Genomic DNA, 17,424 nt, shown 5'->3' on the forward strand with positions numbered 1-17,424 from the left:
GCAAAGGAGAACGGAAGCCCTTCTGGCGGACCATGCGGCCTGAGCTGTTGGCCATGGCTGTGTGCACTCTGCACCCCCGGGGAGCCAAGGTGAGACCCTCAGCCACTGCCCCCGCCCAGGGGCCAGGCAGGCCCCCCTCAGCCACCCCACCCCTCCAGGGGCCTGGCGGGTCCCCCTCAGCCACCCCACCCTCCAGGGGCCGGCAGCGGAGATGCTGAAACAAGGGGCCAGCATGCTGGAGCTGTGGAGGGAGCCTCGGAGCAAGCCCTCCACTGGCTTAAACTGGAGCCTGATTTCAAGGCAAGGAAGAGGGAAAATCCAAAGAGCAGACCACGGAGAGAGGGTGAAAGGGGTGAGGAAGGGGAAGGGAGGGCAGGGAGGAGGGGACGGGGGCAGCGAGGGGCAGGTCCACGGTCGGCGCGGCCCGGCCTGTCCACCCGGAGGGGGCCCGACCCTGCCCTGGATGGTGCCCACCTCCGCCCAGGACACCCAGCGCCCTGCCCCGCCAGCCTGCCAGGTGTCTGGAGGGCGGACGCCGCAGTGCGGGGGACTGCCCGCCTCCTCCCCGCCGCTCTCTGCTCCGGGGTCTGCACCGTCCCTAGGGTCAGCCTCCTGCCCACACCCACCTCCACAGATGTGGCTTCAGGGCAGCGCTCTCCTATTACTCACATACATTTTATTTACATGGGCTTGTCTTCTCCAGGGAGCCTCACAGGATACATTTTATCTTTTTTCCCTACTCCTGTAAAAGTGGGTTTTCATGCATTATTCACGATTTATGGATTCCCAGAAACATCCAGCCCGTTCAGTGGGGAGGGGGAATGACAAGCGAGCTTTGCCAGACTTCAGTGGGAGCTTCAGGGATTCGCTCCCAGCTCACTTTCTTGACGTAAAATCAGCGGCTCTTCTCATTTCAATATGGGATGACCGTCTCTGAGAATGAAAGCTGTCACTGTCTTCACGAGAGCCGTCGGGAGCTCCCGGGGGGACCTGGGCCCCCGCAGGCCCACCCCACCTGACGTCTGCAGGACTGTATTTCTCAAGAAGGGAGCGGAGGGAGAGGGCGCGGGAGGCTCAGCTGGACCCGCTGGACGGTGGCCCCTGCCCACACGGCTCTCCCGGGCGCTAACAGCAAGGCTCCCACCAGCAGACGTCCTGGAAACCCGCCTCTGAGGGAACCGGCTGGCCTGAGGGGACCGGCCTGCGGAGTCTGTCAGCCGGGGCTCCGCGACCCAAGTCACCGCCTGCCGCTGACCCGACACCTGGAGCGAAGCCCCGCACCCGGCAGGAGCCGCCAGGCACACACAGCCCCTGCCGGGGCTCAGCAAGCCTCCCGTAACCACGAGGAGGGCTGCTGTCGCCAGACATCGGAGGGGAACGTCTAACACAAAAGAACAAGAATGAAAGCAGGCCAAACCTGAACACACACACAAAAGAACTCAGGAAGAAAAAAGCGTGAATCCTGAATTATCATCACAAGGATATACACATCTATGTGAGATGATATATATGTACACAGTACATTATGTAGTGTGACATATGGATACATGCGAGATAACATGTGTATTATCTGTGTGGTGTGATATATACACAGAGTCCACGTGAGATGGTATCTATGTAAGGTGATATATGTATGTATTATCTATGTGAGATAAGTATGTATTATCTGTGTGGTGTGACATATACACAGAATCCACGTGAGATGGTATCTATGTAAGGTAATGACACAGATAGTGGATGTCTGCTAAACTTTGTGACAATCATTACATTATTTAAATTAAATCATTACATAGTTCAACCTAAATATATACAGGGCTATATGTCAATTATATCTCAATAAAATGGGGGTGGAGAATGGCAAAAGATTAGAAATAGGAATATAAGAATTTTAAAAGAAATTATCATTAATTTGCTCACAAAGAAAAGAACAGAAAATGAATTTGCAAAATGAGACCACTATATGGAAGGATGGTTGGATAGCATCACCAATTCAATGGACTTGAGCTTGGGCAAACTCTAGGAGATGGTGAGGGACAGGGAGGCCTGGTATTCTTCAGTCCATGGGATCAAAGGGAGTCAGACACGATTTAGCGACTGAACAACAACAAATGCTACCAAAAAAATCAGAGAGAAGTGTTATGCCCGATGTCCAAATCCCCGAGCGGGAAGAGAGAAGGACTCCAAGACAATGCAACTCGCAGGAAGGGAAGTTTATTACTGACTCAAGCCAGGACTCTCCGCCCGCAACCAACGCAGTGGTGCGAGTCAGAGAGCCCCGAGCCCAAGCTGTTACACAAATTTATAGGGTGAGAAGCGGATTGGTTACACATTTGCAAAGCAATTTCATTGGTCAATACTTTCGCACGCGCGGGACTTTCCTGGGGGTTTCCGCCCCGTTCCTAATTTCCTAATTGGCAAACAGCGGTCAGTGTTAAGTGAAAGCTAACTGGTCCTAACTGGCAAACAGTGGTACCAAGTGGGAAGGTCTACTCCTAATCTAAGCTGTGTTACTTCTGCTCACCTCACAGAAGGAAAACAACTCTTGGAAATTAAAAAGCAGAATAGCAAACGTTGAAAATACAATAATAAGTTTGGAATACAAAGCAGAACAACACAAAAAAGGTGGAAAATCAGAATTAAAATACAAGAAAAGTACAGCAACGGTTCAGGAGATTCACTATCAGGAGAAAAAAAAAAGTAGCAGCACAGGAAAGAGAGAAAAGCAGAGAAGGAAATTATCAAAGAATTAATGCAAGGAAGTTTCCCAGCACTGAGGGACGTGTGCTCCCGGGGGAGCAGCACTAATCCAGCCCAGCCCAGCGGGCAGAACTGCCAAGGGCACGCAGAGCCCATGCGGGGCTCCAACATCAGGCCAGAGAGGACCCCAAGCAGCACGGTGGTGGGGAGACCGGCTCAGCCGCCCCCTGCTCCAGCACTCAGCACCCGTGCCAGCGGGACGGGCGGCCCTGCCAGCCCCCCCTGGACCCGGTCACCGCGAGCCATTGCTCGTTACCTGCTTCGCTCTCTGCACGGCGAACTCACGAGGGAAAGGCCCACCCTCGCTTGTGAGACGACAGAAGCTGAACCTTGGGCACACCTCTGGGCACAGAGCAGGAATAATGAAGGAGGCGAGGAGCCTGGGGAAGTCAAGCGTCAGACTGAGGACAAAGGAGCCGCCCCCAGCAACACCCTGACGACCTGATGACTCGTGACTGGTTCTGTAAATTCCCTCCTGTGCCCAGGTGCTGGGGTCACACACACGCACGTGTTTCAACACCTCCTCACATGGCTACGTGCGTCCCCTGCTGCCTGATCCCCCGGAAGTGACCTCGCCAGCGCTGAGCGTCGTGAGTCAAACAGGGCACCCGAGACAGACGCCACCCACTCCACAGAGCCCAGATACTCCTGGGATCGTGGGGTTCACCAGGGGCCACACGGGCTGAGGGCCGTGCCCGCGGTGCACCTGTGGTCCTCACCTCCAAGGGCTGCCCCCAGGCAGAAAGCTGCTCGCCCGGCTCTGGGCTGTGATGAGCTCACAGCTGGAGCAGTTCGCCTCCATCAGCCTTGACTGATAAGCCTTGAAGAGCGTCTCTTTCTACCTCATTATGGTGCACCCACCACTGCCGAGCTGCCGGCATAAATATAAGCTATTCCTCCTTCACTTATAATAACCTCATCCTAGTTTCTTCTTCCTGAAGCAGTTACAGTGTAATGATGTCATGTATTTAAGCTTGATAAACATAATTACTATCAACATTTAATTGATTCTTGATTACAATCAATTATATTTCTGAAACAATCAAGCATCCTACAATTAAAAATAATTGATTCATTAGCACACCCCCTTACTTGACAATTACACAAATGCATTATTTATGTAATTAGACACATTTACAGTTCATTATTCCACATTTTATGCTATTGTTACAAAGCTACTAAACTCTCCAGCTTACTTTTTAATCTTCCTTTGGCTAATACTGAGATACAACACAAAGTTTATTCAAATGGATCCAGTGAAAAATTGGAAGCTACCTACAGCAGCACAATTAAATTATAAATCAGAAGCCTGACTAGCACATCAATTCGAAAACAATAATTAACTAATTTACCCCCCATATTTTCCAAGGAAGATGTGAGGGCCCATGGTAGCTGGGACCCACTTTCTTCCAGGTAAGCAGAGGACAAAATCTTCCAGATGTGAAATGGGGGAAGGGGTATGAGAGAAACAAGAAAGCCGGCAAACCCAGCTGGGTCCAGGACAGGAGCTGACCCTTCCCTCCGTGCAGGGCCCTCTGACCTCCTGCCCCCAAAGGACATGATGCACTCTGCGGGGCGGCCATCACAGCCAGCATCACAGTCCAAGCCGTTCCCTGCTCTCCAAACACCTCTTTCTCCATCTTCCCCAATAACACTTGTCCCACTGAACTCTTCTTTCAAAACGGTCCAACTGGCACGTGCATTTTCCTTGTCCACTCCCAAAATTCTATTGCATGAAAGCAAGAACTCACTGAAGCTCCTGAATCCACACTAGAGCTAAAACGCGGGAAGGGAGGGCCATGTCTGAACCAGGTATCTGGGCAGCTTTCTGGAGACAGAAGGAGACGGGGTCATGGAGGTGAGCGAGCTGGAGCAAGTGACATGATGGCTTCACACACACGTCACCAAACAACTCTGCATCATGGTTATAAATTAGATGCACCTGTTGTGTGTTCTCCTTGAAAGGGAAAACTTTTGATGTAAAAAGCTGACAGCCTGGTGACAATGTAAAGGGGAAACACATCGGAGCTAGAAGGAGAGGTCAAAAAATAAATGCACCAGTTCCCTCGATTTATACAAGATCAATAATACTGGAGTGGGTGGCCATTTCCTTCTCCAGGGGATCTTCCTGACCCAGGAATCGAACCCAGGCCTCGTGCACTGCAGGTGAATTCTTTGCCATCTGAACCACCAGGGAAGCCCAATTTGGAGAGCCAAGATCAATAAACAAGTTCCATTCTTAATGTTGATATTTAGACAATATATGCTTTTCTCTTTTCTAGGAAAATGAGTCACCATAATTGAATCAATAAGCAATAGCAAAACGCTGTGTTTGAAATTGAAAGTGTTGTTCAAGAATTATCTCTTACGAGGCACCAGCCCCAGACATTTCACGGGCGAGGTTTCCCAAGTGCTGTGGAGCGGATCGTTTCCATGCTGGATAAACGCTTCTAGAGAACATGGAAAGATGGCGAACTTCCCAGGGGTTCATTTCCCAAAGCCAGCATATCCTAGAGACACGAGCAAGGACAGGCTGAAAAGGAGACCCAAGGCAGGTGTCCTTTAGGAGGACAGATGCAAAAACTACACAGGAAACGGCGGTGTTAATAATAGCGGTTAATAGTGGTGTGTTAACTAGACTGCACCTGCTACGAACGTGAAACAGTAAGGATGGATCCGGAGTGGGGGCCTTTCATACCAGCTGATGACTCATCCCAAAATCAAAGGAAAGGAGAGAGGCACCACTGTGTCAATAGACAGGGGAATACATCCGTTAAAGCGTTTTGATACGGGCTCCTCTGGAGGAGGGCATGGCTACCCACTCGTGTCCTTGCCTGGAGAATCCCATGGACAGAGGAACCTGGCGGGCTACAGTCCATGGGGTCGCAAAGAGTCGGACACGACTGAGCGACTCACAGTTTTCCTGGTGGTCCGGTGGTTAAAGATTCCCCCGTGCGATGCAGGGAACAGCGGTTTGATCCTCAGTCCGGGAAGATCTCCCAGGCCTTGGAGCAACTAAGCTGGTGAGTCACAGCTACTGAGGAAGCCCTCTGGAGCCCGCAGACCACTGCCTACTGAGCCACGTGCAGTAACAACCGAAGCCCGTACACCTTGGGTCCACAGCAAGAGAAGCCGCCGCAGAGAGAAGCCGTGCATCACACTCGGAGACACTCTGTACACAGCTAGAGAAAGCCTGGAGAGGCACGCGAGACCCGGCACAGCCAAAGACAGATAAGTCTACCTTTTAAAAAAAAAATGTCCAAATAGGCTAAGGAAGAGTAAGGCTTTCCTGACAAGATTAAGAAAACATCCTCGAACCGCAAAGCCAACAGCCAACACTCAACATCAACCCACAAGGAAGACGTTGCTGCCGACTGTGGCCAACGTCCTGTGGCCTCACAACAGAATGAGGAATGGGAAAACAGACTGTAAAAGAAGGAAAAGCTACAGAGAGATAATTCTGCCTTTTTTTAATTGGTAAGGGAGAGGAAAAACTGTCATCATTCAAACATGCTGTGATTGTCTACCCGAAAAAAATCCAAAGATGCACTAACTGTTTAAATTCCATAAATACAAACATAAAAAAGCAATAGTTTTCCTACCGGCCAGCCCGAGTAGTTTGGGCAAATGGCAAAAGAATCCTATTGGCAGTAGTGAAGCTGACTATCCAGAAACTAACCTCACAAAATGCACATCGGGCTCAGAGGATTAAAGCCACATGTATGTGGGGCAGAGTAACATAGAGAAAGGTTTGGACCAGTGGATAAATACAGTGTATTCCACATCAGAGGAGGCCTCGTGGCTCAGAAGACGGAGAATCTGCCCGCAATGGGGAGACCGGGTTTCATCCCTAGGTTGGGAAGATCTCCTGGAGGAGGTCATGGCAACCCACTCCAGTATTCGTGCCTGGAGAAGTCCATGGGCAGAGGAGCCTGGTGGGTTACAGTCCATGGGGTCGCAGAGAGTCAGAGACAATTGAGCAACTGTTAACACACTTTCCACATCAGAAGACCGGTATTAATATGCACACGTTTACCAAACTGACTCGTGACTTTGGTGCAACTCAATGAAAACTGCGATGGAACTGTTTGTGTAGAGTCAGCCGTCCATGAAGGCTCCAAGAATAAGGCAAGTGAGGAGAAGCAAGGGAATGGAGGACAATGACTTGGAGGCACCAGGACCCTGCTCCTTGGGGCCCCAGGGCTCAGAGCGGCTGTCAGTGGTCAGCACACTGGGGGCCGGCATCAGGTGTGACGCCCCGGGCACCACGGAGGTCAGTCAGGAGCCCGGACAGCCGCCTGGACAGCCGGGCAGGACCTGCCTCCACCTCTGTCGAGGTGGCCCTGAGCCACCTGTGTGACCCCTTCCCTCATCCCTGAAGCCAGGGGCGCAGCGTCCACAGTGAAAGCCTCCCCAGGGCATCTGGTGCAGAGAGGTCTATAGTGCGTGCATGATGTGAAACAGACAAGCAATAGAGGAAGTGAGTTAAGTGCGGGGACAGTGAATGACCCACACGTGCTCACACGCACCCCCACCGCGGGAGCAGACGGGGCTCAGGCTGACGCCCTCAGGCGGGGGACGGAGACAGGCAGGGAGGGGGTGAGATGCAAGACGGGAGACCGGGAGAGGCGGCAGCTTTCCGAATCAGCAGCCCTCGAAAGGCTGAGAGAGGTCAGTTTCCATCCAGGGTCAACCCAACAGGATCCAGACCCTCCACAAACCCAAAGCGAAGATCAACTCATCAGGGCAGAAACAATCTCCATCCTAAGGTTAGGAATTCCTCTGCCCTCCACTTTTAGCCTATGGGAAGCTTCAGAAAACAATAATGGAAAAACTAAACTATATGCAATAAATGTCATCCTCTTTCCACATTAAAAAAATATATTTTCTAAGGAAGCGCATGTCCTCTTTAGCACCACAAGGTCTACCTGGACCCCGGAGCATGAGTGCTGTGTTCAGGGGAGTTCCGGCCCGCACCCCACCCCAGGCTGTGATGGACGTGGACCGGCAAGGACTCCCCGCCCCCAGCATCCCCCCACACTGGGAGCTCACGGCTCCCATTTGCAGGAAATACGAGGCACTAAATTCTGACACCGCAGGAAGAGGAAGAAATGGCACAGCATGAATCCAGCCTCCAGAGGAGCCCCCGGCCTGACAGCTGATTTGAAGGCTCTCAGATTCATCCCTGGGGGGTGCCGAGCCCAAAGTCAAGCCGACTCCAGGCCCCTGGAGACACCGTGCCCTCGGCAAAGACGTGACGGATTTTAAAAATCAACAAACAGCCGCAACTGACATGACAGCCATCCCCAGGTGAACATGAGAAGGGGGGGGGGTCATCTGTTTCAGGTGCAGCTCCCCAACACCTCCCTCCTGCGTGTCTCCCCAGCCATCCCCAGCCCGGGCAGCAGCTTTTCTGGCCCCCAGAACGACCCACTCTAGGACCGAAGATGCACATTAGCAAGTCACACCATCCCCCAGAGGAGCCGCGCACCCGCCTTTCAGATAAGGAAGCAAAGCTCTGCCAGAGTCTGGTGGGAGTTCCGTGACCGTCAGGCCGTGAGGATGGGCGGTGGGTTCAGTCCTCCGTGCCACGCCGTCCACCAGGACTGTGGGCTGGGCCGGGCCAAGGACTGACCCCAGGGTGGAGGCAGCCCCGGACAGGCATGCAGGAAGGAGGGAGGGGACAGGTGTGGTCCCTCCGCCAAAGGATTCGCACAAGAAGACCGAGGTTCCCTCCTGCCCCTTCTGCCCACTGTTTGAAGATCCTGGCCCAGCCAGTCTGTGAATTTATTGAAACCCGTCATCTGTAAAATGGGCCAGTACCCACCTGCATCGCTAGGCTGACTCTTCTCAATAAGGAGGTTATGCAGGTCAAGAGGTTATATGGGTCAGGGAGGGAGGTCACGCGGGTCAGACAGTGGGTCAGGGAGGTCGGAGGAGGGGTTGAGTGGGTCAGGGAGGAGGTCGTGTGAGTCACACACAGCGGCGGTGAGCATCGCAACCTCAGTCCCAGGAGCAGCAGGGTTTGAGCGGACAGGAAATGAAAGGCTGCTTCCAGAGACATGAAATGCGGGCCTCCTGCTGGTGAGTGGAGTGAGCGAGATTAGAATATTATTCTCCATAGAGATATGACTCTTTTAATTTCGCTGAAGTACCCAGCTTTAGACAGGAAATCAATTGTCTATTGTCATCAGTCAAGGGGAGGAAATAAGGGCCCGTCCATGGGCCGCGGTCTTGGACATGATTGATTGGAAACAGAGGTTGACTCCTTGATGAAAGGTGCTGGACTGTGGCCCTGGAGCCGGTCTGGGCTGAGCTGGGCCACGGTCAGCGGAGACGCTGGGCGACTCGGGGACAGCTGAGGGCACGTGGCCTCTGCCCAGCCAGTCAGCCACTCCAGGAACCGAACACAGGGCGGGCAGAGCTCCCGTCCCCGCCTGACCTGGACCGACAGCCTCGGGTCATGAAGTCAGAAAGCCGTGTCTGGGCGCCTTCCTGCGGGATCAGGGAGACGCCCGCCCAGGGCGCAGCGGCAGCCGGTGCCCTCGCTGGATGCCCTCGCTGGAGTGTCTGACGGATGCGGGCACACACAGACCCCGGCCCGGCGTCCTCCGGGAGCCCACAGCGCCCACTTCTCCCGGGCTCCCTTGGGGACAGAGTGCACACGTGAACACGCATGGCTCAGAACAAGTGGATTGGACTGTGTCCTCGCTTTCACGGTTTCCTCTTCAGGACGGCGAATGGCCTCCTCCGCAGGATTGGTCTTTGGTTTGCTGGCACTGCTGGCTGGACAGGAAGCGGGTCTCAGGGAGGAGCGGCCACCTGGCTCCTCTCCTAAGTTCAGACCGTCTGCTCCTGCAAATAAATGAACCCCTGGAGACCATCCCACCACCGCACAGAGCCCCGTCCCTGAGATTACTCCCCGCCAACCTCGCAGAGCCGGAGGAACCCAGACGTAGCTGCTGTCAGGGGAACGCGCAGGGCACTCACGGGGGGTGCTGGCCGCATGCCTGGAGCTGAGGTCACCAGGCCCCCCTGCCCCTGACGGTCACCTCCACCCGCACGGCCAGCAGCCGCCAAGGAAGCTGGCTGGTCGGAGGCAGCGCTGGGCAGAGGAGACCGAGGCGACATGTCGGAGCACAGCGGGCATCTGTCCACCCAGGCCGCAAGCTGACCGAGTCTTCCAGAACCTGGACCTTCCTCCCTCCCCGCAAAAGGCAGCTCACAGCAGCCTCTGGACATGGTGGCTGCATTGCTGAGCCAAAAATGAGGGCCCTGGTCTGAGGGGCTACCCTCCAGCAGGTGGTCAGGGGTTTAAATGCAGACGTGACTGTAGGAGACGGAGCTGGCCATGCGGAGAACAGGCGGAGCCACCCCCCTGAGGACACAGGGACAGCAAGACCCCAGGGCAGGCAAGCGTCGGGGAGCCTGGGGGCTGGACCAGGCCAAGGGGTCTGCAGCGGGTGGGAGCCAGGGGCAGGGCCTGGGCACAGGGCAGCCTCGGGCCAGGCGGAAAGAGCAACCAGCACATTAAAGGCTTTAAGCACAAGAATGACATGATCTGATTTATATTTTCTAAAGATCACTCTGTTAGTTGACATTTGAAATGATATTTGAGATGTGTCTGGAGAGTGCAGGTAGGACCAAGACAGATGAAGAGGGATGTGCCCTGGGTTCATCGGGAGCAGCGACATGGCCGGGGGCCGGAGACCCACACCAGAGACAGACGGGGGCCCTGGGGTGGGGGGGAGCTGGGAGGACGTGGGGCCCTGGGGTGGGGAGGAGAGCTTGAAGGACAGGGGGCCTTGGGGTGGGGGGAAGCTGGGAGGATGGGGACCCTGGGGTGGGGGGAGCTGGGAGGATGGGGACCCTGGGGTGGGGGGAGCTGGGAGGATGGGGACCCTGGGGTGGGGGGAAGCTGGGAGGATGGGGACCCTGGGGTGGGGAGGAGAGCTTGAAGGACAGGGGGCCTTGGGGTGGGGGAGAGCTGGGAGGATGGGGACCCTGGGGTGGGGAGGAGAGCTTGAAGGACAGCGGCCCTGGGGTGGGGGGAGCTGGGAGGATGGGGACCCTGGGGTGGGGAGGAGAGCTTGAAGGACAGCGGCCCTGGGGTGGGGGGAGCTGGGAGGATGGGGACCCTGGGGTGGGGAGGAGAGCTTGAAGGACAGGGGGCCTTGGGGTGGGGGGAAGCTGGGAGGATGGGGACCCTGGGGTGGGGGGAGCTGGGAGGATGGGGACCCTGGGGTGGGGAGGAGAGCTTGAAGGACAGGGGGCCTTGGGGTGGGGGGAAGCTGGGAGGATGGGGACCCTGGGGTGGGGGGAGCTGGGAGGATGGGGACCCTGGGGTGGGGAGGAGAGCTTGAAGGACAGGGGGCCTTGGGGTGGGGGGAAGCTGGGAGGATGGGGACCCTGGGGTGGGGGGAGCTGGGAGGATGGGGACCCTGGGGTGGGGGGAGCTGGGAGGATGGGGACCCTGGGGTGGGGGGGAGCTGGGAGGATGGGGACCCTGGGGTGGGGAGGAGAGCTTGAAGGACAGGGGGCCTTGGGGTGGGGGGAAGCTGGGAGGATGGGGACCCTGGGGTGGGGGGGAGCTGGGAGGATGGGGACCCTGGGGTGGGGAGGAGAGCTTGAAGGACAGGGGGCCTTGGGGTGGGGGGAAGCTGGGAGGATGGGGACCCTGGGGTGGGGGGAGCTGGGAGGACGTGGGGCCCTGGGGTGGGGGGAGCTGGGAGGACAGCGGGCCCTGGGGTGGGGGGAGCTGGGAGGACAGCGGGCCCTGGGGTGGGGAGGAGAGCTTGAAGGACAGGGGGCCTTGGGGTGGGGGGAGCTGGGAGGATGGGGACCCTGGGGTGGGGAGGAGAGCTTGAAGGACAGGGGGCCTTGGGGTGGGGGGGAGCTGGGAGGATGGGGGGCCCTGGGGTGGGGAGGAGAGCTTGAAGGACAGGGGGCCTTGGGGTGGGGGAAGCTGGGAGGACGGGGACCCTGGGGTGGGGAGGAGAGCTTGAAGGACAGGGGGCCTTGGGGTGGGGGAGAGCTGGGACGACGTGGGGCCTTGGGGTGGGGGGGAGCTGGGAGGATGGGGGGCCCTGGGGTGGGGGGAAGCTGGGAGGACGGGGACCCTGGGGTGGGGGGAGCTGGGAGGATGGGGACCCTGGGGTGGGTGGGGGAGCTGGGAGGATGGGGTGGGGCCCTGGGGTGAGGCTGGGCCCATGGGGGCTCAGACCCCAGGATGTGGGCCGGTGAGTCCCACATGACCCTTTAAGGAGAGATCAATGGCAGTGATACTCTGAGCCAGCAGCTTCCTTACATCATTAGACACCATTAAAGAATCAATAGCTGGACTAGAGGGGAAGCTTTGCACAAGGGTCAGTTCCAGCTGCAGGGACTGTGGCCTCAGAGCACGCACTCACAGGCGGGTCTCCTCACAGACATGCCGCCCGACTGGAGAAGGTGGTGAAAAACTCGTTAACTCAGAAGCCTTGAGAGCAATCCCTCCTTGCCTCTCTGCCCTGCCTTTTTACATTTTTCTGGTTTCTACAATGTAGGACATTCCACCTCAGAAAATCAGCACATCCCCGGGGACAGAGCAGGCCCACAGCCCTGGGCAGCACTGGGCCCTGAGAAGGGGCGCCCGAGGCCACGTCTGCTTTTCAGGGTCGCCAGACGCTCCACCGGCAGGGTCCAGACACGGGCCAGGCTGGAGCCGAGGAGCCCTGGGATTCGTTAAAATGGTAAAATGGTAAAATGGAAAATGGAAAAAACACAGACTTGCCTCTTTCAGTCCTGTCCTGTACAAGCACAGTACAGGCTTCATGCACACACATGCATACCCCCCTACACATGTATACACATGCACGTGTGTGTATATACACAGGCACGCACATGCATGTGTGTGCACGTGTACACACATGTGCGTGCATGTGCACACGTGTAGGCACCTGTTGTGCACATGCATGTGCGTGCACCCATGCCTTAAACATGTGTGTGCGTGCACACATGCTTGCACACATATACATACATGTGGACACATATACATACACATGGACATGTATAAACATGTGCACACCTAACTGAAGGCTGGAATGACTCATTTCCAGAGAGGTGTCGGCCACCAGGCCCCACAATACCCACCTCACTTGGAGAAAAAAACAAAACCCACGATCCCCAGCTGTGACGCGAGGCCTTTCGGCAGGTGGTGGGTGTCTGGCGGGCCTCGGCCAGCAGTCTGTGCGAGACGTCGGGGCTGGAGGCCGGCCCTGCCTCGCTGAGCACTGCTGGCGGGCATCTGTCCTTCTCACAAGCTGAGGCTGGGAGACCCTCACAGTCAGACTCGCTTCTCAGCAGACACGGGCTCTTAACCCCCTTTCCTTCCACACGCAGGGGCTCCACAGTTCAGAAACCACATAACAGGGCCCCGTGGGCACCTCAAAGCACCTTCCTGCCCCAGCAGCAGCGTCTGCTTGCCCGCCCTGGGATGCTGGCCCCTCAGCCTGGGCTCCGGGATCAGGGAGACCCGTGATTCTAGCTTCGGCCCCGCCAACCCACCTTCCACACGGCACATCCGATACAAGCAGGATACCGCCTGCTCCCTCCCCACTGCCGCCCCAGACCTAGGAGCACCCCCCACCCCTGAGTGTTCACCATCTTCTCTGGAGCTGGGAGCTCAGACTGTGGACACCTGGAGGGTCCAGGACACCTGCGTCCACCCTTTGCTCCCAGCCCTGAAGAGGAAACCAGGTCAGGACCCTTGGGCGTGGCTAAAGGGAAAGCAACACTGTGGAAAACAGTGGGTGTTCTTCAAAAACGCGAAAACAGAACTGCCAAGTGAGCCAGCACTTCGCTCCTGAGCGCACCCCAAAGAGCTCAGGGCGGGGCTCACATCTGTACATGAGCTCCCAGCAGCATTCCTGCAACAGCCCAAGGTGGAGGCAAGCCCGTGTCTACAGACAAATAAACGGACGAACACAATGCTGTCCATCCACGCAGTGGAATACTACTCACACTTAAAAAGGAAGGAAATTCTGACACATGCTACAACATGGATAAGCCTTAAAGACATAATACTCAGAGGAACAAGCCAGTCACAAATAGACAGGCACATGTGGCTTCACTTACATGAGATCCCTAGTAAAGAGCAGGTGGTGCTAGTGGTGAAGATCCTGGCTGCCAGTGCAGGAGACGGAAGAGACGCCAGTTCATTCCCTGAGTTGGGAAGATCCCCTGGAGGAGGGCATGGCAACCCACTCCAGCATTCCTACCTGGAGAATCCCATGGACAGAGGAGCCTGGAGGGCTACAGTCCATGGGGTCGCTAAGAGTCGGACATGACTGAAGACTCTCAAGAGTCTTCTCCAACAGCAAAGTTCAAAAGGATCAATTCTTCGGCGTTCAGCCTTCTTTACGGTTCAACTCTCACATCCGTACGTGACTATTGGAAAAACGATAGCTTTGGCTAGATGGACCTTTGTCAGCAAAGTGATGTTTCTGCTTTTTAATATGCTATCTAGGGTTGCCATAGCTTTTCTTCCAAGGAGCAAATGTCTTTTAATTTCATAGCTGCAGTCACCATCCACTGTGATTTTGGAGCCCAAGAAAATATAATCTGTCACTGTTTCCACTTTTCTCTATCTATTTGCCATGAAGTGATGGGGCAGGTTGCCACGGTTTTCATGTTTTGAATGCTGAGTTTTAAGCCAGGGCTGATGTTGCTGGGTAGTGAGCATAAACAACCTGATCTCACTTCTCAGGAAGCCAGCAGAGTCCTGAAATCACACGGGGGTGGCTGCAAACATACTAACCCTCACTGAGTTGTACGCTAGGAGCAGGTGAGCTTCCCAGTGACAGCAAACCAGTGCCTCCCTCCACCCATCACGCCCCTTCTGTCGGGTGAGGATCAGCGCTACAGCAGGAAAGAAAGGAAACCTTAGTTGTGAAACCCACTTCCTTCAGAGGAGCGTGAGGGGATCGTCAGAGGATGCTGAGCCCGGCGGGACCCTCAGGCTCCTACGGCTCTTCCTCACTGCCAATTTTCCTTCTTCCTTTTTGGCTGTCACACGAAATGCATCTTTTATGAGAGAAGAGACAGGAGTCACAGCCGAAATCACAGCATTGGTTGAAAGGAGGGAGGTGGCAGATCCGCCCGTGGAGACTCCAGGGGGCGTGGGACCAGCAGATGGCTTCACCCCTCTTCATCTCCACGTGACTTTCCCAAGCAAGGTCAGCACTGCACGTATAGACAAGACTTTCCCGGATGGGGTCAGCACTGCAGGTGTAGACGTGACTTTCCCGGACGAGGTCAGCACTGCAGGTGTAGACATGACTTTCCTGGACAAGGTCAGCACTGCGGGTGTAGACGTGACTTTTCTGGGCGAGGTCAGCACTGCGGGGTGTAGACGCGCGGCCCCTCTGGGATCTGAGATGCTGTGAGCAGCATCACGGCAGCAGAAGGAGGCTGATCATGACAGCAAGAGCAGCAAGAAAGATGGTGCCTTCCTGAGCATTTATCACACGTCAGGGACGGTGTTGAGGGCTGACTGGTGACTTGATCTCATTTAAATCTCAGAACAGCCTGTGCTGTAGTCATCATGACCCCATTTTACAGAGGGGGAAACAAGGTAACTAATTGTGCACTCAAGGTGGTTGGTCTGCGTACGGACTCAGTTGTTCTCGTCATGCCGACTCTTTGTGACCCCATGGAGTGTAGCCCACCAGGCTCCTCTGTCCATGGGATTCTCCAGGCAAGAACACTGGAGCGGGTTGCCACGCCCTTCTCAAGGGGATCTTCCCGACCCAGGGACTGAACCCGCATCTATTATGTCCCTTGCATTGACAGGCGGATTCTTTACCACTGAGCCACCTGGGAAGCCCTGATTAGGCTGCATTCAAGTTCAGATCTGATGCTCAGAGCCTGGCTTCCTGGGAGACAGCAGGCCCCAGTGCTCAGGACGAGCTGCTGAGAGGCTGTCAAAGGACTTCAGCCTCACAAGGGGAAGGAGAGAGCTGAATTCCTAGGAGAGAGGGCGTGGAAGGCGCAGGGACCAGCCACAACACCGCCTGGGGAGCCGGCAGGCAGACGGTAGGACACTCTTCAGATGGGAATGAACCAGCTTCTCAGAGAAATGAGACTGAAACTGCAGGAAGCCCTAAGCGAGAATTTCTTAACCAATTTGCTATTGGTGCAAGAACTCCGAGCTTCTGTTCAGTCTGACCTTCAAAACTGTCCTCCCCAATAAGGAGTACTAAGAACCCCCGAGCCCCCATCCCCAAACCCTCCCCGGGTCTGCAGGGAGGACAAAGCGGCCTGCGTCCCAGGAGCTCAAGGTCCTCCTGCAGCCTCTCAGCGCCTCCAGCAGTAGCTGATGGCCTCCAAACCCACTCACTGGTGGACCCACCCTCAGCCTCTCCAGGACATGGCCTCCTTATTCAAGCTCTGCAGGGCATCAACTGGAGTGAAACCCCATGGAGAGCGTCCTGTCTCCACCCTCGGACACAGCCTTCCTGCTGGAAAATGCCCAGGGGGCAAGGCCTCCTCGCTGTGGAGCCGGGCGGGGCACTCACTGCCTGCTCCACGCCTGGCTCCTGGCTCGGTCAGTGATGGGCTATTTCCCCCTCTGACCCCTGGACGCCCTCCCTTACCTTCCGGTCTGGGGCAGAAGCGGCCGGGTGGGAGACCCCCGAGAGCCCCTCCAGGGCCCGCATGCTAAGCTTGCCTCTCCCCTGCGAGTCTGAATCTATCCTCCACGAACGGTCGCCAGTCGGAAGCCCACCTCCCCTCCTGCCCCGGATGCCTGGAGTTCAGACACGGCCCCTGGGTGTGTGTCCAGCTCCTTTCTCCTCCCTCCTCCAGGAAGGTCAGGCTGGACCCACGGCCTCAGCCGCCACCCTACCCCCGCCTGCCTGTCATCCTCCGTGAGTTAACGCACATGGCTTATCTCTTAAAAACCACTGCACAACCTAGCGCTTCCCTACACAACCAACTATCACTCGCAACACCGTGGGTCAGTGATTTCAGCCGGGCTCCCTGGACAGGTGTCTACCGCCAGCTTAGCGGGCTGGAGGCTTCCTCCCGGCTTCCTCCCACCCACGGGGTCTTGCCAGGGTTGTCCCTGGAGCACATCTGTTCTCTGGCGGAGTGTCTCTCTCTGTCCACGTGGTGTCCTTCTCCAGGCGGACAGGGTGGGGCCAGGGTTCCAGAGGAAAAGTGGGATTGCTAGGCAACCAACCCCCCGTGACAAGGCCGGGCTGGCAAGGGGTCACGCCAGCACACCTGAGGCTGGCCATGGGCAGAAGACGTGGCCCCACCCAGGAGGGGAGGCTGGCCCGGTGGTTGGGAAAGGGCCCCAGGCCACACAAGCTGGCCAGCCTCCGCGTGGCGTTTGAGTGTCCCCACGGTCCTCACCTCCTTGGACACTCGCCTGGAGCCAGGATGGGCCCCCTATCGACGCCTGAGCCTGGGGGGCTGGGCGCCCCAGGACTGGATCTGGGGCGGGGCACGCTGCACTCCCAGCTCTGCATGCACCGCTCGCGTGACCTGGAGCAGGTCAGTGATGCCCTCGGTGACCCGGCGGTAGATGGTCTGCGCGCACACCGCTCCAGGGCCATCGGGAAAGCTGCGGATGGCAGGTCCTCGGGCAGGAGCCAGTGATGGCCACGCTGTCCCAGCACAGAT

General features: G+C 56.5%; 1 protein-coding gene across 1 annotated transcript in view; it reads right to left on the reverse strand.

Moving 5' to 3' along the window:
* Positions 1–2,195: 2,195 nt before the first annotated feature.
* EIPR1 (EARP complex and GARP complex interacting protein 1) overlaps positions 2,196–17,424 on the reverse strand; it is a 101,316-nt gene continuing 86,087 nt past the window's right edge. Inside the window, exon 9 of the mRNA XM_061163251.1 lies at positions 2,196–9,612. Coding sequence (XP_061019234.1) covers positions 9,486–9,612 — 127 coding nt within the window. The 3' untranslated portion in view covers positions 2,196–9,485. The remainder of the gene's footprint in view (positions 9,613–17,424) is intronic.

This window comes from Dama dama, chromosome 16, assembly GCF_033118175.1.
Source record: "Dama dama isolate Ldn47 chromosome 16, ASM3311817v1, whole genome shotgun sequence".
NCBI classification, from domain to species: domain Eukaryota; kingdom Metazoa; phylum Chordata; class Mammalia; order Artiodactyla; family Cervidae; genus Dama; species Dama dama.